This window comes from Acipenser ruthenus, chromosome 1 (assembly GCF_902713425.1).
Source record: "Acipenser ruthenus chromosome 1, fAciRut3.2 maternal haplotype, whole genome shotgun sequence".
Classification (NCBI taxonomy): domain Eukaryota; kingdom Metazoa; phylum Chordata; class Actinopteri; order Acipenseriformes; family Acipenseridae; genus Acipenser; species Acipenser ruthenus.
In genome coordinates, this window is record NC_081189.1 from 59,094,756 (window position 1) to 59,118,665 (window position 23,910).

Below are 23,910 nucleotides of genomic sequence, written 5' to 3' on the forward strand. Positions count from 1 at the left end.
ATTGTTATTGTCGATACATTGTAGATACGACTATTAATGCAGGCATTGTGCAGGTATCGCAAAGTCCAGAAACAAAACAAAACGTTTTGCACGTATAAAACTGAGCTGATTTTGTCAGTGCTTACTAGTCTATTAACCAGTTTGAAATGATTTCAAAGCATTTTCGTTTGGGCTTTATTGTTAAATAAAGTACTACTGCATGGTAGTACTGTGATCGTTCCACTGTGTTTTGTTGTGAACCATAGTTTTAAAACTGAGAGACAGCAAATGCTTATCATAAGTTTATTGGTTCTTAAAATTAAGGGCCCTATAGAACGATAAATACTGTAGCTGATTATAGTTTTAGACTTTTAATGTTCTTTAAAAGTGGTTTACAGCGAGGTCTACGTGCATACAAGTAGGGCAGCAGTGTGGAGTAGTGGTTAGGGCTTTGGACTCTTGACCGGAGGGTTGTGGATTCAATCCCAGGTGGGGGACACTGCTGCTGTACCCTTGAACAAGGTACTTTACCTAGATTGCTCCAGTAAAAACCCAACTGTATAAATGAGTAATTGTATGTAAAAATAATGTGATATCTTGTAATAATTGTAAGCCGACCTGGATAAGGGCATCTGCTAAGAAATAAATAATAATTAGAAGGCCTTCTTTGTTCTCCAAGTTGCTGCAGTTACATTGTAGATCCTATAATGTGTTGCTGTAAATGAGATACTGTTTTAGCAGACATATTTAATGAAGTAAACATTTATTTAAATATTTTTGGGATTAAAAGTATAAATGCAAAACTGTGACTTTTTTTTTGTGAACGTGCTGTGAAAAAAAAAAATCCCCAAACTATAAATCTGCCGAATTTAATACCAGCCAAAATGTCCTGTTATACGGTATATATTAACCTAAAACCAATCTTTATGCTCACACCTCCAGGCATGTCAAAGTTTGTAGATGGCGCTGTGCATCTGCCTGGTGCCTTTTAAGCTTGCATATTTTTGGATGAAGTCCGCTGCCGTCTGGTAATGTATGGTGTTTATCAGCTTACTCTGTAGTAAGCGTTGGTCACAATCGGTAAACTGTAATTTGCAGTGTTAAGTTTGCTCTTATTACGATGGATCATGGCTGGTTCGTGCGAAAAAAAAAAAAGTACCACAGACAAGAGAAAGGGGAAGGGGGGGCGCGGCCCAAAAAGTTTGAGAACCGGTTATATTGTATTTATATTGAATAGCGTGTATTTAATTAATATCCTTATAGTTAGTTCAAAGGAGTTTACACAGTATCTAATATATCTGAAATTTAAATATGTATGCCTCTACTTCCTCTGCAGCAGTGCATGTGGTCTTGATAAAAGCCTCCTCAAAAAACCTACCCTCGACCCCACCTCCCTCCAGAACTACCGTCCTGTCTCCCTCCTACTCTTCCTCTCCAAAACCCTCGAGCGGACTGTACACCGCCAGCTCTCTGCTTTCCTGTCCAACCACTCTCTGCTTGACCCTCTCCAATCTGGCTTCCGCTCTGCCCACTCCACTGAAACCGCCCTCCTGTCTGTCACCAACTCACTTAAGTGTGCCCGAGCTGCCTCTCTCTCCTCTGTCCTAATTCTCCTCGACCTCTCTGCTGCCTTTGACACTGTTGATCACTCTATTCTACTATCATCTCTTGCTGACCTGGGGATCTCTGGCACTGCTCTGGCCTGGTTCTCCTCCTACCTCTCCAACCGCACTTACCAGGTAACCTGGCGTGGAGCAACCTCCACACCTCACCCTCTCTTAACTGGAGTCCCCCAAGGGTCAGTCTTGGGTCCTCTCCTGTTCTCTCTCTACACCCGCTCCCTGGGCCCCCTCATCGCATCCTATGGTTTCTCATACCATTTCTATGCTGATGATGCTCAGATTTTCCTCTCCTTCCCCACCTCTGACTCCACCATCTCCTCCCGTATCTCTACCTGTCTGTCTGCTATTTCCTCCTGGATGCACTCGCATCACCTCAAACTCAACCTCTCTAAATCTGACCTCCTTTTCTTTCCCTCCTCCTCCCCCTCCTCTGATCTCTCTATCTCTGTTCCTCTGGAATCTACCACACTCTCTCCCTCTTCCTCAGCTAAGAACCTTGGATTCACCCTGGACCCCTGCCTCTCTTATTCCCAGCACATCTCCACTCTGGCACGCACTTGCCGATTCTTCCTGAGCAACATCCGAAGAATCCGACCCTTCCTCACCAACTATGCTACCCAGCTCCTGGTCCAGGCCCTGGTACTCTCCCGCCTAGACTACTGCAACTCCCTCCTGGCTGGCCTCCCTGCGTCCGCCACCCGTCCGCTCCAGCTCATCCATAACTCTGCTGCCCGCCTGGTGTTCTCTCTGCCTCGCTTCGCCCACGCTACTCCACTACTCCGCTCGCTCCACTGGCTCCCGATCACCGCTCGCATCCAGTTCAAGACTCTTATACTAGCCTACAGATGCCTTGACCAGACTGCACCCAGCTACCTCCCTACACCCCCACTCGACCTCTCCGCTCCGCCTGAAGACTAGCTCTACCTCCGCTACGCTCCCCTGCCTCCAGAGCCCGCTCCTTCTCCACCCTTGCTCCGCAGTGGTGGAATGACCTTCCTACAGATGTCAGGACTGCCCAGTCCCTGACCACATTCCGTCGCCTCCTTAAGACTCACCTCTTCAAACAGCACCTGTAGAACTCCTCTGTTTGTATCCTGGGACACTATCACCCTTCATGTAAATGTGCTTTATTTTGCTCTTATCTGCCCCCTATTGTACTGCATTTAATCCTGTACTTCAGAATACTGTAATCTGCCAAGTGTTTAACCTGTAGTACTTTGTATTTAATCATATCCTGATGTAACTATCACTATTATCTGCTGTATTATTGAATTGTGGTTTGTCACACTTGTACTTTGCTTGAACAAAAGTTATTGTATTTCTTGCTCTTATTGTATTTCTTGTATTGTAACACTTGAAATGTATTTGCTTACGATTGTAAGTCGCCCTGGATAAGGGCGTCTGCTAAGAAATAAATAATAATAATAATAATAATAATAAACTCCAGACCTATGCAGATACCCTCTTGATTAGGAGCATGCAATGGACTGTCTGTTGTTTCTTCATTGAAGAGTATATACACTCCCATGATTACATTGCAAAATGCAGGTACTGTAGGTTAAAGCTATACTCATATTTCATTAGAATAACCCATCTGGTTGGACAGTAATTTGTTGCCACTGCTTTTCTGCATTGACTCTGCTAGATATGTCATCATCTAAGGCTACACTAAAGTAAAAAGTAAACTAACACATGCATTCTTAAATGCACTCTCTCACACACACAGAGAAAATTGATTTGATTTTCACATCTAACCAAACTGTGGCACCTCCCACTTAGTAATTTTTAGACAGAGTGCCTCCCTGATTCTTATATTCTTGGTACTTAAGAATGCCCTTCGCAAGTTTCATCACAACTGAATAAGCTGACATTCTCTAGATAACATGTAAAACACCACTATACCCCATCAAGCAGGGGATAACAGTACCCCCGCCCAGCACCAGAGAAACAATTTTCTCAACACAAACCTGTATCAGCAAGGCAGCATGTTCTGGAGACCCATGGCGAAGGTCATGCCCATTTATGGCAAGTACTCTGTCATTCACTTGAAGCTGCCCATCCCTCGCCGCCATGCCACCTTCCAGCAGATTAAAGATAAACACTCCGTGTTCGTCTGGTCTCCGAACCAGCTTAATCCCCAGCTGCTCCTCCGGGCATCTCTTGGTCAAGATAACATGGAAGCTGTCGCCCCTGGTACTGTAGTTATCATGATAGAACAGCCCACTGTTGCGGTACATGTGCCTCTGCTCGCGAAGCACAGTCAGTCTCAACAGCTGGCAAGGCTGCTTAAGGACCGTCAAGGCATAGCAGTGAGGCACGTTGCTGATGTCTATACCGTTCACCTAAAAGAAATGCAGCCCATAGTCATCATCAAAAGCAATATGTCTATTTTTTTTTTTTTTAATATCATAATACAATTATAGTATTTCACCATAAGGGTCACTATTACAATACTCTGACAAATTCAACTCTTTTTTTTCCCCATACACAGAATATTCTCTGCTACTGTTTTATTTGTAAAAAAAACAAAAAAATTGTTTTACATGGAAAAAAATATTTCAATAAGGAGAGACCTCCTTAAGTTTCCTACTTTTAAAGTGCACGATTGGAGTCAGTTAAAAAGTATGACGATATAACATGATATTTGAAGATTGTAATGATATTTAATAGATTTACTAGTTAAGTCTTAGCTCCAAGGTTATTTTACATACTGTATGTATTTCTACTAAAACAAATCTATTACATGTATTTCCTTAATGTGCACTTTGCCAATTTAATTTAAATCTAAAAAGATGAATTTACATCTTGCATTACAGTCAACATCACAAAGTTCCTTGAGTTATCTTCCTCCCTTGTGTGCATTTAGTTAGATGTTTCAGAAACGTGTTAAGCTCTTGTGGTTATGAGCACAAACCTTTAGTATCATGTCTCCCGGCAACAACCTCCCATCCCTGGCAATGATCCCTTCTCGATACACGTCTTGAATGAGGATTCGGACCAAGGGGGTCTCATTGCCCCCCACAATACTGATGGCCAGTGCTTCACTGGGGTTAGAACGGCAGATCTTGATGCTGGTGATTTCACCACCAGGGATCAGGTGATGCAGCTGTGGGAGTGCCAAAACTGGAGGGCAAAAAATACATTAAAAAAAACCAGAAATATTTCATTGAATTCTCAATGTTTAAAAACACATGCATGAAAGCCCCTCCTGTCCATTGAGACAACCCTGAAGAGTCCCTATTATATGCAGGTACACGCAGGCTTGACTGGTTTTATCTCTTATTTTATTTATTTATTTTTCTCCTCACTCCCCTTATGAGGTGGCAATTCAATTTTTTTTTATTTTTTCATTTCATTGTATTTGCTCACCACTTGAGGGCATATATAAGGAAAGGTTATCACTGCTGTCACACCTGCCATCCTGTGTAAATACATAATTATGCAATAACCTTACTACCGGGCCAAGCTACAACTATGGCTCCCAAGGCTACATTTTGGATTGGTAGGACATGCCATAAATCCACACATGTGACCACCCCAATTAATTTCAAATATTCATCAAAATTATTAGCACACTCAGCAAAGTTTTTATACATTATTATCTCATTTGATATTCAGCTAAAGGTAAATAGGCGTTTCAAAAAAGGCTTGGCTATTTACTGTAAATCAACAAACTGGTATTACCTGATTTGCAAACATTACAGATAAGGAGCTGATACTTGAATTTGCATACCAGTGCTATAACAGCAATGGAAAAACACAGAATGGGGGATTTCTTTCTTACAGAAACTTGCTTGCTCAAACATGGTTTAGGCAGAACACATGATTTATCTGAAAAGGGTTTTAGTGAAGATGTAAATAAAGAGGTAGGATTAGAAAAACAATCCTGAAAGAGTACCTTCGATTCCGCATGTTTTCTTAAAAGGTTTACTGATAGACTGTAGGAGGCTCTCTCTTTAGTGTAAATGGAAGGCTAAGCCAATACTAGACAAAACAACAATATGCTTTATTATACAATTTATTTCTACAGCTTCCTTTTGTTTGTGTGTGGTGGTAAAACTACGTAGTGAAGCGGTCCAGCGGGCGTCAGTGTTCCAAACTGAGATGCAGAGACGAGAAAGCCCAATGTACAGGTGGGGATTTGGGGGTTAGAGAAGTTTGGAACTTCTCTAAAAAAGGAATACACCCTAGACCTTACATGCACTACCACCTTTACACCGCAGAGGTCACTTTCATACAAAAAAAAAAAAATGTATACCAATTAATTCGTTCTTTTGTCCGGAGCCATGCAATTTGTCTTTGGGTGCAAAGAGTTAACAAACTGGCCACGGTTGTGTTATTACTTGCATTTTCTGTTCTGCAGAAGGGCTGATATCTGCATAGAAGGGCTGATATGGATTTTCTTTTCTGTTTCTCACTTTTCTCCCTATTCCCTGTACAAAACCTGCAGTCTCCACTGCACTGCGGTGCTGCTGACCTGACCTGTCACCATATCACCAGGGGTCCTGGGAGAAGCAGTAGCTGTGCTAAGACAGTATTTACCTGCAAGTCTGCCACAAAACACTCCTTTCAAAAACTAACAAGTTCCAGTCTATGCCAGCTGGGATTTAAACTCTCAATCTCCAAGATACAAAGCACTTTAATAACTAAGCCGTTCTGGTTGGTATGTTTTGGATGCAGCAATATCGGCTCACCCACACGTACCAGTGCAGTCAACGTGCATTCACCAGTGTGATCTGTACAACCTTTTAATAAATAACAAGAACACTATTTAACATAGTTACCATTTCCGATCCCTTGAAACAACGCTCAAAGCTTGGAAAAGATAAATATTTTATTTCATCCTGCAATTTTTTATTTTTCAGGAATGGAATTTGCTTTGTGAGTTATTAGAAAACTTGAATATTCTGAACTATAGTACAGCTTAATCTAAAAGGGGTCTTTAACTACTACACACTTACATATTTTTACAGCATTAGAATTAATCACAATCTTGCCTGAAGCCCAACAAGCAAGATCATTACCTTCCTCGGGAACGTTCGCATTCCTCTCATTGTCCCTTTCCTCGGCACTCTCGTTGACAACGGCAGTCCCACTTTTGGTTCGCCGGAGGACACTGAACGCTCGGTTTAACCGTTTGAAAGACCTGCTTCTCATGGCAGAACGATCAAAATTGCGGACTGTAGAGAGAAAGCAAGACATGAAGATGGAGCACAGTCTTATAAAGAACCTGTGGCAAGACATTCCTGGACTAGACCCCTTCCTACTTTTAAAATCAGCAGAAGAACTGCTCTACCTTTGAGTCACAATGGACAGAAATGAAAAATGTTTTCTGAAAATTGCTAGTAAAAAAACCTTTCAATATTCTGCTCTGCCTAAGCAGCCATATGCCACTTTCTTTGACGGCAACATCTAAATGATAGGTGGCTGATAATACAGTCAAGATCAGCAATTTACAGAAAAAGCTAGCAGGTGTAGGACAGGTTTTATACAATTTAAAATTTATAGTATATTTTATTTAAAAATTATCATGAACATATAGTACAACATTCAAGCATGTGTTTTATAGTAACTTGTAACAGAACTAGCCGTTTCATGAGTATGCAAAATAAAAATACTTTTCAACGATAAAAAATCACTTTTTGAACATACTTTTTTTGGTGTTAGATCTGGCGGGAAGGCTACTGTTGTCTGACTGGCTGTCTTCCACGCTTGGGTCAAAGGCAGGGTTAACAAGACCTGGGTCGTCAATCACTAAGGCTACAGCTGCGGAGGCTGGGAGATCTGAGGGCAGGGCGGCTACATTGAGCTCTGATGTGCAGTCTGTGCAATCGTCATCCTGAGAGCGTCGCTTTCGCTCTCCAGAGAGGCCATAGTGTGAAGCTCCTTTACATCTGAGGCAAAACAGATGCAATTTTAAATGTGTTAAATGTGCTCGGTTATTTTGGTATTCATCTATCAATTGAAAGACTTAAGCCACTTTTTTTAATCTGTGAAAAATGATTGTAATGAGATAAATATAAATCAAGATGACAGGGACTTTAACTTATGACTTCAATTGTATTGGAAAAGTAAAAAAAAACTAATGACCAAAGAATAAATAGAACCAGTGGTGCAGTGCAATTAATCCCCATTTTTTTAAATACATTTTCTCAAATGAAAACAACAAGTACCGGTAACATTTTAAATGTTTGTCTCTTGATTCACATGTTTTAATATTATTATATTACTGTGACTTTGATAATGTTAGGTATGAATGCTGCTTAGAGTTTTGAAAGCAGAATAGTAGGGAACTGGTCCATAGCTATGGTACTCTATTACTAGAGTAGTCTGTTCTTACTGTGGTATGGAAAAACAGCAATGAATTCCTCTCCAGTGATCTTTAGTAGCAATCTCATTTCCCCAGGATTTAGGCCCAAATAGTTTCTTTTGAGATAACAGGTATTTTCAGAAGGAGGAAGTTTACTCGATAGTGCTCATGTGCAGCCATACTAAACGTAGCTGGTAGTTAAGCAAGAGTCAAAAGGTCATGACCCATTAGACACTGCTCCTGGACATAATGAAATGAAACCAGTGATCCATGTTTGTTTACTTTTCCAACTTACTTGATTTAGTTTCAACTCCTTAAGGCACACTGGGCAGGATTTTCAAAAGGTCGTAAATGATAACTCCAGTGTATAATCAAGAAATCGGTATGTTGCATTGATTTTGGCATTTTCAAGCAGTTGTTAAGCCTATGTTGTTATTAAATAATTGTCCTGATGTGATTTCCGAAATTATGTTGATTTACAAAATAATGTTAATATCTTAATAAGCAGTGCTTCTTGCGACTACTTCATTTGTTTGTGTGAGAATTGAAAAGCAAATCTGTGTTAATTGTCATCATTTATTAGGAGTTAATTTGCCCTTGGAAAAGGAGGGTTTTACTTAACGAAACGGTATATAACTCACGTTGAAATAGAAATTGAACAGACCGCAGCTGACGATACAGAGAGAGAGAGTGTACAGGACCACAGTTAATTTCTTACAGACAAGCTAGATAATTCAATATTTGTAGTTATGAAATGTTTAGCCTTTTCTATACTTGTGGTTATGAAGCAGATTTATTCACTTTATTTAACCATTTGTAAACTTACGGAATGTTTGTTGTATTGCTAAAATTATATACCGTTATTTGCACAAAGTGTAATGAGACTACCAAGAAATTATCAATGCAACTGTAGCCTATTTGAATTCTGCATACATACATTATATGACAGCAGACCTCTACTGTAGATTTTATTTGGATTATACAACTGTAATCTTTGTATAGAAAATGGCATATTAGATATTACAATGAAGTTTCCTTAGGTGATTGAAGATTTGCAATGCGTCCTTGGCTTTTAACACCTGTGTCTAATCCACACAAGAATGAAGAACAGGCGTACAAGGGCACACAGATTCACTAGGAATGCGATCAAGGTCATTGACGTGGAATTTGCCTAAACGTACTTAATGTACACACTTTATGTACAATGTTTCACCTTCACACATTTGTATGCATATAAAATGTTCTTATAATACTGTAAGTGTTCAGTGGCTACTTCTAATCATGTTGAGTTTATTTAATCGCAGAGGAGAGCAAAGAGTACCAGAGAAAATGCATGATTAGAAGATTCACCGAACAATTAATTATAAACAAATTGTGTACTTGGTATCGTAATTCTAAACGCTTAATAAATATATAATGAAGTGTTACATACATGGTATACATGTATAATATAGATAACAACTACAAACACAAATGGCACTTCAAACATATATATTTATAGACTACAATCGTACATACTAAAATATCCCCTCGAAAGAGGGTAAATGACTAGTGGGGTTTAATTTTTATTTATTTTATTTTTTTTAATCCGTGCTGTCTGATTTTTACCCACACGCAAGATAATCATAAATCAGCATTTTATATGTGAAGTGTTCTAAATAAATGTACATTCTGCATGACAAAATGCACAATTTTAAATGAAGTTTACAAATTATACACAACATAGATATTCACATTATTTTTTATTTCCATTTGGCTGCTGCTCGCTGGTGGGAGAGTCGTCTCCCTGTACACGAGTAGTTTCCATCACAGTGAATTCTGCTTCCATTCATTTTTCTTGATCTCGTTAACATGCATTTTGATTAACAAGTTCCCCTTATCTAGTTGTTGAGACAGAAAGTGATGTAGGAGACCTGTGACAATTAAGCTTTTTAACGAGAAATGCGTTCATTAACGACCTCATCGACTCAATTTCAAAGCATTTAACGGATTTTTAATTAACACATTTCGTTTGAAAGTCACTTGCTACTAAAGCTCTCGTTACTATACCGCGAGTTCGATACAATAACACTGGCTTTTGAAAATCCTGCCCAGTGTTTCCTACCATTTGTATTGCTGTAGTGAAATAAGAGAATCGTTGTACAAATAATTTACACAACTTGTCTTTGCATAAAAAGCAGGCCCTGCCTTCGGCATAGATTTTAATCAGGAAAAATAAAAAAAAATACATAGATTAAAAATTGAGTTCTGGTGGAAAGTTGAAGGTTATTCCTTGTTATTCTTGATCTCCTTAGGTAGGTAAAAAGTTGATATTAATATCTCTACGTAAGAGTTGTTGTCACCCACTCTTATGCATATAATATGCTCACAAGGATATCGATCATTTCCAGCTTTTGAAAGTCAAGAGATTTGCAGTATTCCAAATTCCCTGCTACGTTTATTACAGTACTGTATCCTTCAAAGTGGAGAACAAATCAAAAACCCAAATTTGCTGGAACTTCATTAAATGTAGAGACCAGGGTGATAATATAACATTTTACTGAACCCTCAAAATCTTTTGAATACACTAGGGTTTGAATAGATGATATATATCACAAAGAACATAAGCAATGTGCTGACATGACAGCATGCATCACATCACACTCAAACCCTAAACAGTTTTTAAATAGGTGCTTTTCACCACTGACATTGTTTAGCCAACAAAACAAACATGTTCATTCTAATGACCTGGTTCACTGTCTCCTACCTGTCTTTCTAAATGTAGTTTATTTTGAAAACAGCTGCTTATTATCCTAAGCTCTGGGAATACTAGACAAATATTGAACAAGAGTGCAGAATCACTCATTAGAAAAGCTGTTTTTTGAGGTGTATGCCTGATTTCTGCATTAAAACCTCCAAATGGACAGGCTGAGATTAATTCCCTAATACTTGCAGAGTTGTCTTATTACTTGCAAAGGTAAATGCTATGATGGGATACCTATGTGAACTGTGCCAACAACATGTTTTGATTTTGTTTGGAAGCTCTTTATTTTATTAAATCAAGTATGTTTCCAACTACTGGGTCTCAAACGTTTCGGTATGTTTAACATACTGTACCTTTGTCAAAGGAAAATGTGTTTGAAAACAACAAACAGTGGATGTACTTCTAGGCTTTTGATGCGATGGTAACTACAGTCACTTATTTATATTTAAAATGCATTAATGTGTTTGTATAGATAGATAGATAGATAGATAGATTTTAGCGCACCTTTTTAAATTTTAATACATTTGTAATACACTGTCTCATTAATGACTTAATACAGTACAATCCACATGCAACACAAACATTTACATGAACAGAACAAAAGCTTTGTTTTTTAACGGCAATAAATACAATTTAAATGTTTTTTTTTTTATATATACAGCATTGCCACATACTTTAATTAAATAGGGAATATACAGCAGTGTTATACCATACTTTATTAATATTATGGTTAGGTATGAAAGGGTTTGTTTAAAAATAGACAGATAGATGGTCATTTTTAGATATTGCTGTGTTTATATCGTCTTTGTTGTTTCTATAATGTTTATAGACCCAGAAATAGAAATGAACTAAAAAAAACTAGTAACATTTTAATATTCCCCTATAGATAACACATTTAAAATGTCCTCTAAAGAAATCATAAAGTTGTTTTTGTGCTATAGTAACCGTCTAAAGATCATGATTGTTACAATTTAATGTTATTATTTCTTTACTGGGTTGTGTAGTAAGTTTGTGTGTAGCTGCTACAGTACATTCATTCATAAATTATTTTAACATGAGTCCTGTTGACATAGGCTTTTCTCTAGGAATTATACTGTACAATTCTCTGAAAACTATTGGTGTAGGAAAATGTACTTTGCGGTTAATTTTGGTAAAAAATAAAGAAATAAGAGTAACCTTTTTAAATCTTGTGAGTTTAAAGATATGGGCAATGACAGCTTTTGTATCCTCGTTTTGGAATTTGCCCAAGAACTTATAATACTGAGGCAGAGGGTTTTTTTTGTTTGTTTGTTTTTCTAATCGGTGCATGTCCACTCACAAAAACATCATTGTTGCCGTTCTGCAGGAGTGACGGAGTGGGCTGTACTGTACAGCAATGATTGATTCTTCCTTCTTAGCCAGTATTAGAGCTTGGGATAACGGTAATTAAAATCGGCTTGCCTTACAAGATAAAGGTAGAGCCAACTGCTTAGCAGCTTGGTTGTTTACAATGTGCAAATTAACGACTAGACATTAATCAGTAAGGTGTTTGAAAAGGTTTTGTGCAAATAAGAGCCAGATATAGAAAAAAAAAAAAACATTTGATTTAAAGGGACCTGTACTTCGACAACAAGAATATTGTGTAGAGAGACTACAGAAGGAGAAAATGACATGCCGTCCCACACAGACTTCTGTTACCACCCAGCTGATAGTATGTGGTATACCATGCCTTTCAATAACATTAAACTTCATAAATATTCATTAGACCAGTAAAGTACTTCATGAAAACACACAATGGTAAACTTCCAAAATCTGTTTTATTTATTGGTAAATGTTACTAGAAAGAAGATGCTATCAACAAACAACGTCATGTTTTATTACCAAAGTAAAATTAATTACGACACAGATTCAGAACCATAAATAAAAACTTAAACACTGTTGTTGTCTTGGCAAAAGACTGCAAGCTTCATGCTTCGAGACAGCATGAACAGGAACTCATTAAAGACTTAGAGAATTGTAAATCCTTTTTCTAATGAGTAGATTATCTTCTATAACTGGCAAAAACACATGCACAAGATGACGATGTACTACATTTCTAGTGGTGATGAATTGGGAAAAAAGGCAGACACTCAGATGCTTACAGTAAAACATAATTTCTCTCAAATTGTTTACATTTTAACATTTTGCCATGTGGAGGTTTAGCAGTTGATTGATATTTTAACAAGTTGGCTTCAAGACCTCTCTGCCACAGTGGATCACTTAGTTGGCATGTATTTCAAAATGTCTTTCCACAGGATTGAGGCCAGCCTGTGACGACCATCTGAGGGAATGACTACAGCTGGCACTGAGATCAAGGGACAGGGCTGATGGTAAGTGTGGCGCGATAGCCTCCTAGACCAGATGGTATTTGCAGGGACAAAGACAGACACAGACACTAATGCGCTCTTTCTTAAACAAAAATAACACAGTAGAAACAAAAACATATTTAACAAAACAAAACAAAAGGTTCTACAAAACTCACGAAACGTAAATAAACAGATGGGACAGCACATCAACACTAAACTTAATTCTCACCACTAACTCTAATCATCACCCATGAATACCTATTTTATACACCCGTGGCTGGAGCCTAATTAATCATTTAATCACTTATCGGCTCCAGCCACATTCCCAACTGTTTTGACAGGGAGAAATGTAACCCCCTCCCTGCCAACCTACTATTCCCCCACACCAACACCACACCAGCAGGGCTTTCACACTGCCACACCCCCTAAAAAACCACCCTCCTCCTCTCATGTCCATCCTTCTCCACATGGACTCTCATGGGTGGATTGGTGCTCACCTCCTCTTTCTGGCAGGGTGTCCCCAACGCTGACAGCAGTGCGAGGTATTCCGGCAGTAAAAATGCTGCTAGTGTCAACACTGGCAGCGGCAATGTTAACAGCTGGCTCCGCTGGCCGTGGCAACACTGGCAGTGGCAACACTGACAGCAGAAATGCTGTCTCCTCTGGACATGCAGCCACCAGTGGCAACGCTGGCAGCAGTGTGGGGCACTCCAGCAGTGGCAACGCTGGCAGCGGAAATGCTGCCTCCTCCAGACCTGCAGCCAGTAGTGGCAATGCTGGCATCGGAAATGCTGACAGCGGTGCGGGGCACTCCAGCCGAGGCAACACCGCTGGGCACTCCGGCAGTGGTGGCGCTGGCAGCGGCAATGCTGACCTTAGCGTGGGGCACTCTGACAATGGTGGCGGCACTGGCCAACCATTAGGTGACCTAGGGGGGCATCATATGTGCGACTCCTGTAAATATCACTGCAACACTGCAAAGATAACTAATCTGACAAAACTTACCAGTTTCCAATTATGACAAACTTTTAGCTCTTGAGGGAAATTGTTTTCTGAAATGCCATTTTAAAGATTAAAATTAAGATGGGAGTTGTAATATTCCCAAACGTAGAGACTAAACAGACAGTAAAAGGCTTTCAGGCTGTCTTTGGCTTACAGTCATACAAATTTGTCTGAAAAATGAAATGTTGTGTTAGTGAATGGTTAGTCAATAATATTAAATGAGACAAGCAAAATCTTTTCCGCCAAATGGGACATTCTTTTATGAATCTAATTTTGGCTACATGGATTTAATTCACTGTCATAAATAATAAACACTCTGTCAAATACCTAAATCAAAGGAGTTTGAATTTCATTTTTTAAAAAAGGCCTAGAAGTTATGTATCAAGTGAGTAGAAATGATATATTCCGTTTGTGGCTGTACAAAATACATCTAAAATAAATGGCTTACAAGCATATGAACCTTAACCTGTTGTTGCCATTCAGTTCAGGCTGTGTGCTTGAAATATATTTAAAGATTAAAGCCTACATTTTTTGATACACGGAAGCCTTTGGGATATAATATAACAAAGAAAACATGTGGTATTATAGTAATATAGACAGTATTATGCAAAAAAACTAAACAAACAACAGCCCTTAGTTAAAAATGTAATACATCTTAATAATAGTGGGGGGAAATGAGAATTCCCAGCAATGAAATCCCAAGGAAGAACAAGTGACAGTTTAATATGATCCTCTTCATGAGGTTAGGTGGCGTTTAGAGGTCCCCCATGTTTAACCACAACCTTTTCCTCTCATCTATCATCATATACATTTAAAATGATATAAACCTCAATTAGGTTTTAACTAAGACAGAAAACAATTTGTATTTGCTCTGGTTCATTGACTCTTTGGCACTAGAAGGTCAGGAGTTCACATCCTGAGTTTCAGAATCATAATTGTTGCAAACAAGGGTCACACACTGCATGGAGATTGGGAGAGAATGTGCCCCAGGGAAGGGGATGAATGGTGGAGAAGGCAATGTTGAGATGGACTGTTACAGCTATATAGTCACTCTGATCCATGTAACAAAATGCTAGGTTTACAGAAAGTACACAATGTTGCTCTTTCCCCATCATCACCATTTTATGAAGGTTATGTATTTACCCTACTTACCCTACATATTTGTAGAAATATAATTTTCTGACCCTGTATTTAGTCACTCTGGTTCAAATGTGTCACACTGAGTTGCCTAAATGTTAAATTACATTTTCAATAACAAAAAGAAGTACATTTATGCAGGTACATTGTATATGCCGGATATGGCAGAGCTGGGATGCAACATCTCAATAACAGTGGGGTCCTGCTTCTACCTAATTTGACAGACAGCTGATGGAGTCCAAGGTACAAGCAGGTCAAGCAACTTTCCCAAGGGCACACGGAGAGTCTTTGACAGTGCTGGGAGTCAATCAAAGCCAGGAGCACTTCACTTATGGTCCTCTACTTTGACCACTAGACCATAAAGTGTTGTAGTAAATGGTGAAAAGACATCAAAGCATTGTAGAAGGCAGCCTTGTATGTGTCACAAAAGAACAGATCCAGAAGTTCCCTAAAATGAGTACTGAATGTCAAGCTGGGCCTACTGTGTGAAAAAGTACCCTGATGAGTCTTATGTTAGTCACCAGTCTATTTCCTCCAGTAGTGTGAACTCATACACTGCTAATATTCTTAGCAACAGGAACAGCAAAGCCTATTTCTTTAATGCAAATCTTAAGTTACTTATGTTTGCAAATGATAATTGAACTTGATTTTGAACACCTCACTTAGACTCATGTAGAATACTGTTTAATAAATACAAACAATCTAATTTTCATTGATCTAGTTTAGAGCAAATATTACAAGTATGCCAAGATGTAATTATATATTGCAAAATACCATGAAAAGTAAATAATCAAAATGTTATGATACAGAAAACAATGAATAATTGTTTATGTAGTGCTTTCAACAGTCTTGCTCAGACATTTAAAAACATGTTGTCAATGGAGTGTTTTAGATGCCATATTGTCATGCCTTTTAGTCCAATCACAGTTCGCTTTAGAGCACTACCCCGACAAACATCCATTTAGACTGGGTTCAGAAAAACATTTCATTCCTTGGCCTTAGTCAATGTTTGGCATTAAATCAAACCAAAATACCCACACAACTTTTTGGTTTTGTTGTCTGAGAATTAAGAAAGAAGCACTCAAAATAACAGAAATGTAAAACTTGGCTATCAGGGCAGTGTGTATGAATATTAACCGGGGTTAACTTGTGCCAGATTGCACGAAATCCCAGATCTGGAATCTTTTTGTCCGACAGGAAAAGAAAAAAACTAAAAATACATGATGTATTTAAAAAAAAAAAAAAAAAACACCCTTTCCTGTTCCATGAATTGAATGACAAAAGTGTACTGAAACTGTATTTTTTAGTATGCAACGTCTATGAGTATGTGTCACAAAGACGGCCGGAGTGGGTGGCGTCAGACCAGAAGCAGGAAATAAACAGACAAAGAGGTATGGTTTGGTGAAGCTGAGCGAATGCTTTCGCTCAGCATTTAATTAAACAGAACAGAAAATAAAAGGTTTTAAACACCAAAAACACAGGACACGGCACTTGCGCCAAAATAAATAGACAAACAAAACGTACTAAACACTTAAACGACAGACGAACAAACACGGTGAGTGAAAACACTTCTAATTACTTTACTTTATTTTCTCCTTCTCTCTCTCCCGTTCTCCACTCACCGAACACCCAACCCCGAGTGAATGAAATGTGCATCTATATATACTGTTGTGCTGGGATTCAATTACTAATTAATTATTCACTTGAATCCCAGCACGTGAATTAATTCTGTGCAACCCCATGCTCACATATTACATTTAACCAGCACGTGAAGTGATTTGTGCCCTCCTCGTGCCTAAATACAAATTTACATTTTTAAATACACGTGAAACACAGACCCGTTTATATCCCGTGTACCAATCTATACACCAACATTAACACACGCACCATACAACACATAACACACAAATGCACACAGGGGCGGGGCGCATTGCCACAGTATGATACGTACTAGTCGTTTTACACCCCAAAAGGTTAAACACCAAAAAAACTAGCGCTCTTAACAATAACAGTGCTGTCGCTCCTGTTCAATATATTAGTCAGCCTGCCACTGGTATTGTTCAAACCTGAAGATTATGTTAAAACATGGCTAGGCAACAGTCAGCTTGCAACTAACAACAAGGTATGAAACCCTGATCTATATTTGGAAGCTACTGTAAATTAAGGTCAGTACATTAGGTTTGTAAACAAAAATGCATTTTTTTTTTTTGCATAAATGTGAACAAATAACTATAAATCAAAGTGCTCCTGTGTTAATTCACAATTAGAAAATGTATGATTTAGGTATTTGCAAAATTACAAAATTAGTAAATAAATACATTATAATTAACCCTTACTAAATGAGTTTATATTTCACCACAAAAGATAAAAACATAACTAACTACCTCCATTGTATGTGAGCTAATACATTTGATAGAGCAGATCAAAAACTGATCAAATCTGATATTGTGCCATTTCACTTTGGCAGACTATGCCCATAAAATTCAATGGAATGTAGCCTGGTAAAAGCTAATATCCCATATCCAGCTATCATGCCTGGTAAGACAAGGTTACTTATTGCCATTAAAACGTCATAAATATGGATGTTGCTCCAACACAGGTTGTGCAATCCTAAATGAAGACTCCATTTTAAATTCTGTAATATACATTTGCACCTTTCCTTCTGAAAGAGTAGTCTTCACAATGCAATCACTGCTACAGGACCAAAATAGGTTTTGAAAGCCTTTATAAAGCGATTATCAGTACCACTTTGCATGTGTTCCTTGTGGAGTGGAACAGTGGTATGTTTTTTGCATTTCTTCCATTAAGACTCCTTTACTTTAATGTGGGTGAGTAGAAAGTGGTAATGATCTCCCCAGCTGAAAGCATCACCTGCAGGTTTCAAATCGCTTCTCAACGTAATGTGATTGATGGTGAATAACATTACATGTTATATAACAATTTGGGAACTAATGCAAACATTACTGTTTAAATTTGTTATGAATAACTGTTCAATTTGTATAGCTATTGACTTCAGTTCTTTTTTATTAGAATAAATTAATTCACACTGTTAATCGCATTTCCTATCCAGATTAATTTAAATCGTGCTTTATGTATAAAATATCTAAATCTTAAGAGAGTACTTTCATGAGTAGGTGCAGGTGTACCCAGAAATGCAGCTGTGCAGTATTAGTACGCTCTAAAAGTATCTCATTTATATTCATATAATCATTTCCAGTATGATCTTTGACACAAAACACGTCATTATTCAGTGGTATGACCAAATGTTGTCTGGAACTTCAATGTAGTTATTGGTTGTGAATATAAACTACTCTCATCTAAACCCTTAGATGAAAAGTAAACCTTCCTAAATGAAAGCAATGCCTTCCCATCCCACCAACATGTGCTAGAATGTGGCTCAGGAAGAAACTGAAGCACCTTGTTTCTCAATCATGTCTTGGGGTTGAGGAAAAACACAGTGTAGTAGATATATTTCCATGAACACACTGAGTGATTGCAGAACACACTGGATCATGTGCACTGAGAATCCCACTACTTTGTAAACACAGTGGTATTTAATGATTCAAGTACTGTTGTGAATTAGTGTGTATATACCATCACAGACACCTCACTATGTAGTCATTTCCTACTTGTTAGATTATTTGTATTTAATTGCTAAGAAATAAGAAATCACCAACTCATGCACTCCAGACATTACAACAGAGAAAGTGGGAGAATAGCCTAGACATGTGTGACTGTAAAGCCAATATGGGATTTTCTGCTTTTGCAGACTGCTGATGTATTTACAGCTTACTGCTGCAGTCACACTGCACTGAAACAGCAGTCAAATATATTTAAATCCCTGGTCCAATTTGTATACTATGTTGCAGTGTATGCATGCAATAAAAATGATTAAACACGGATAGACAAACAGAAATATAGGGGCATGGATGACTATCATACATAAGAGGTTGGTTCTGTATGATTAAATACATTGAGAAAACAATACAGGTATCATATGGTCCTGGACAGTTATATGTTACAAAGATACATGAAGGCATGCAAAACAGCTGTAGAATACTTACTACAATATTATATATATATTTTTTTTCAATATGGGAAAAACACAGAAATACATATTTACAGCAAGTTATCATTTATAGGACCTACATTTAAAGCTCAGCAAACAATCTCTTGAAAAACACTGCTCCCCTGCTCTCAAACCTGTAATAATGTATGTTTGAAGATGAACCTCTCCAATAGTTATTTACACACACATTCTAATGTAGATGTATTTTTTTATATTAGAGGCAAACCTTATTATTCTTATTATTTGTTTCTTAGCAGACACCCTTATCCAGGGCGACTTACAATTGTTACAAGATATCACATTATTTTTTACATACAATTACCCATTTATACAGTTGGGTTTTTACTGGAGCAATCTAGGTAAAGTACCTTGCTCAAGAGTACAACAGCAGTGTCCCCCACTGGGGATTGAACCCACAACCCACTGGTCAAGAGTCCAGAGCCCTAACCACTACTCCACACTGCTGCCCTCCTTTCATGTAGTGCCCTTTTTATTTATTTTTTTACCTATGCACAGAAATAATCTCATCTGATATGCTGACCGACAATCATGTATCTGTTCGAGTCTTAGCTTGCTTTTCAATGTAGCTGTCATTGCATCTAGACAAGAAAATATATTAATAAAACCAAGATACAAATAAATCACACTACTCACTCAATCACAAAAATGGCAAAACTAACAAAAAATAAACACCTTTTGAGATTAATTACGTGAGTTAGAAAAAACAGCTGAAATAGTTGTCAATAATATTTTAATCTTCACATCTATATTTGAGTCTTTTTGTAAAGCCTACAAATTACATGGCATGCTATTTAAACACTTTAGCTAACCGTTAGCTTGATTTGGCTTCACCTATACCTTATTAAAATGGTGTCAATAAATTCTAGTCACATACACGTCCCTCTCTCATGCCTGTTTGGTTGTTTAACAAGCCATCTCCCTGAGTTAAAGCTTGACAGATGCACTGCCATGCAGTGTAAACAAAAACAGCTTCCACTAAGCAGAGTCCTGCCTTTAGAATGTCTAGCATGGTGGCTATCTTACTAGACCCAAGAAAATCAAAGTTAAGATGAAACACACAGACACACACACATATATATATATATTCCAATCTTACAAAATCAATACGAGAGCAGGTACAGTACTCACAATTCTGAGTATAGGAAGTGCAGATTTCCCACATTGTCTATGTAGTTTGCAGGACTTAGCCAGGGTAAGACCAATAATAGGAGAGCCTTCATTGTAATGGGCTTCTGGCACGCTGTGGTTCTTGCTGGGTTCCCTTTCCCCTTCTTGTCAGGACACTGAAATCTTATCCTGGATCTTAATCAGAATCCTTTTTTAAGACTCCCTTGCCATTTTAGTCAAAAGGAAAAAAAAGAAGGTGGCACATTTGGAATCTGATTTAGATCTCTTAAACTAATCTGTGCTGAACATCACTGAACCATAAGAGGATTAACTGATCTGACTGTCAGATGGGCGGACAGACGTGATTGTTTAGGGCCAGCATAGGATGGCTGGTGAGACAGTGACTTATACTGCAGCACACACCACTGTGAGGTAAAGAGAGCTAACCAACCTCATACTCACAGAAGGGAGCTCTGGGACTGAAACCTCTTTGAGACAGGGCTTTCATTGGCCAGTAAGACACCTGGGGCACGACTGCTCACCACGAATGTCATAAGAAATTCAAAATCACAAAGGGGTGGCTTCTGTTTAGGTTGTGTGACCAATAACCCCCTGTCTAATGATGGGATGTTCCCTGCACTGAAGATTGGTTTTGCTGCTTATAAGAAAACTGCCTGCTTGTGTGGAAAACAATAGAACTGTGCAACTGAATCAATATTCATTATGAAAAGATTAACCTATTTTCTGAATGGTGGGTTCCAATTTTTTATATAGATTTTTTTTAACAGCGAGATGTGTCTCTTTAAAAATACGTTTTAATGAGGAAGTATTAAGAGCATAGGAGACTTTATTGACTAGCCTAAAAGCACAAAGAACAGAAAAAGCACAGTAATACCAAAGCACTCAGTTGGCAGCAACCTTGTTACAATGTTATATTATGTTTTAAAATGTAAAATATCTTCTCAAACTGTTTGTAACCAATACTGTTTTTTGTCCTGACTTGGCTCTTCATCAAAACTAGGGCTGCAGTTTTGACCATGATGATGATACCAGTGCATTCCCTTCATCTTGTACTACACACAGCACAGCTTTCTTGCTAAATCCTCTAGATTTTCGTGGTTCGAATTAGACCCGATTTGAATGACCCACAGCTAATAGTAGAACCAACGTCAAATTAGCTATTGGGTGGTATTGATTAAAAAACTTAATGAAGCTGGATGAGTGACACATAATTGTACCGGCACAGATGTCAAGTCGCATATACACTGGCTGCGGATTAATCTGCTGTTAATGCAAACCTGCATCTCGGTCAGGTCATTTGGATCCTGCCTGTTTTTGTAACCTTCACATAATCCACCTTCCAATATTTCAGCAGTGTGATGTCAAATAGCTGTTATTTATCATCTCTCTTTATTTTTAGTCTGGTCTGGAATCTTAAAATGTATTAAAACTGAAAAGTCCTCCTTCGTCAGGTTTCAGTTAGTATCAGCATGAAGCATTGCAAAGGTGACGCAATCCATTTACGCAAGGCCAGTTAGGGACTGTAACAGGAAGAAATCTGGACTGGCCGTCTGACGCATGCACGATGCTGCAGGAAGGGGGCGGCAGTCCCGTGGGGTCTGCCTGTCAGTCATGGCGGTGACACAGAGAGGTGGGGAAGAGGGTGTGTGCGCTTTCCCCCTCTCTGAGTGGCTGGGAGGCGGGCTTTAATGGGATTGTTTACCCTATGAAATAATACTCTGCTGTTTCCTCAGATCTGCCCTTTTAAAAAGACATACCAGGAAGTACGGGAACTCGGGATTGAGAGAAAACCGGGACCAAACAGAAAACGAAAAAGATAAAGAAAAGAAACGTAATATTAGTGGGGAACCCGTGGGCAGACCCCCTGTGTAGTCCAGTGTAGACTGAGGAGACGGTCAGAGTAGGACGGAGACCCGGGCCGTGTGGCTAGCGACGGCTGGGGTAACGCTGCCGAAGTGCAGCACCTTTTATTTGTAGTTTTGTTACCTTGTTTTATTTTCCTTTTTACTTTCGCCTTTGGTTTTGTGAATTATTGTTTGAGCACTTGTAAGTGCACCCGCACTTGTTCTGTACCGCATCTGGTATTTTTTCGTGGTTCTGTTTTTATCATCGCTGGTAGGCAGACCACGGTGAACAGCGCCCTCTGCGGGCTAAAAGAAAACATTACACCCAGCATAATAAAACTGGGCACCTGTGCGGTGCTTCAAGTACACCTTCTGTCTCCTGTGTGTTAGTGAATCACCCACCACCCTTCCACACGTGGTGTCAGAAGAGGGATTCACTGGCATTGCCCATAAAGGCAGTGCACAAATATAAATAAATAAATAAATAAATAAATAAATAAATAAATAAATAATGGATGCCACACAGTTTGCAGCCATGATGGACCTCCTGCGCCAGACCCTCACTGCTGCGGTGCAGGGGGCGGCTAGACCAGCAGCTCCAGACCCCCGGTTGCAGAGGCCAACGAAAAAGACGGCAGAGGATCGACCTGAGGCGTATTTGGAGGTGTTTGAGGCCATGGCGACCTTGGCCGGGTGGGATCTGGCACAGTGAGCCAGCTACCTTTTGCCTTAACTGACAGGAGAGGCTCAAGCAGCAGCGAGGACGCTGTCCCCGAAGCAGATGCTGGATTACCCCGTGCTGAAGGCGGCCATCCTGAATCGCGTCAGGGCCACGTTGGAGGGTTACCGGAAAAAGTTCCGGGAGGAGCATTTTGCTGCAGGGGAGCATCCCCGAACCATCGCACACCGCCTGAAGGATTACGCCATGGGTTGGCTGAACCCGGACGTCACCACCAAAGCCAGGTTGGTGGAAGTGATCGTGGTAGAGCGGTTCTTGGAGTGTTTGGCCCCGGGACCTCGGCTATGGGTACAGCGGCAGGCACCTGCCACTCTGGATCGGGCGGTCGAGTTGGCGGATCAATACCAGGCAGCGGAGCCAACGCCCACGAGACTGCCTGGAAGGATTGTGGCTACCGAATCACCCCCTCTACTGGGCCCAGAGAGGGCGAAGGGACTGGGGGGAAGGGGTAGTCAGGTATTTGGTCGGGGGGTGGCAGCAGGAGCTCCCGGCCCGGGAACCGGGGCAGGGCGGGGTTACCCGCGGGCTGCTGCGGTGTCGGACCGGGGTCTCGCACGGCCACCTTATCGACGGGCCCCCTTGATGGCCCCAGTTTTTCCACCTCTTGCTGGAGCTTCAAGGCAAGAAACCAGTCCACTGAGGTGTTGGAAGTGCAGGGAGGTGGGCCACATCGCGCGGGACTGCCCCGTGATGGAGTGTGACCTCAGCCGACCAGGTAAGCATGTTCAATTACCTCAGTCACTCCAGCAGACGGGTTTTGTTATTCCTGTGACAGTGGATGGTACAAAAACCCAGGCGCTCCTGGATTCAGGGTGTGGTCAGTCCCTAATACAGGATAGCCTAATCTCACCGGGGCATAAACAAATATTGGGACGGGTGCATATTAAATGTATTCATGGGGATGTACGCTCTTATCCTAAGGTTAGCATAATAGTGAAAATTGGCCAGCAGATGACACAGGTGCAGCTGGGGTTGTGTCCTCGATTGCCGGT

At 39.6% G+C, this 23,910-nt stretch overlaps 1 protein-coding gene across 4 annotated transcripts in view; it reads right to left on the minus strand.

Annotated features, from left to right (window-relative positions):
- LOC117421138 (E3 ubiquitin-protein ligase LNX) overlaps nt 1-23,910 on the minus strand; it is a 51,644-nt gene that overhangs the window by 19,048 nt on the left and 8,686 nt on the right. For 3 of the 4 annotated variants that reach the window (XM_034035118.3, XM_034035119.3, XM_059026638.1), the window contains exons 3-6: nt 7,254-7,495; nt 6,626-6,781; nt 4,516-4,724; nt 3,569-3,943 (exon numbers count right to left, since the gene is read on the minus strand). In XM_034035118.3, coding sequence (XP_033891009.2) covers nt 3,569-3,943; nt 4,516-4,724; nt 6,626-6,781; nt 7,254-7,495 — 982 coding nt within the window. Of the gene's footprint in view, nt 1-3,568; nt 3,944-4,515; nt 4,725-6,625; nt 6,782-7,253; nt 7,496-20,335; nt 20,737-23,910 lie in introns of those variants that run through there. The other variant, XM_034035121.3, reaches the window with a different exon arrangement.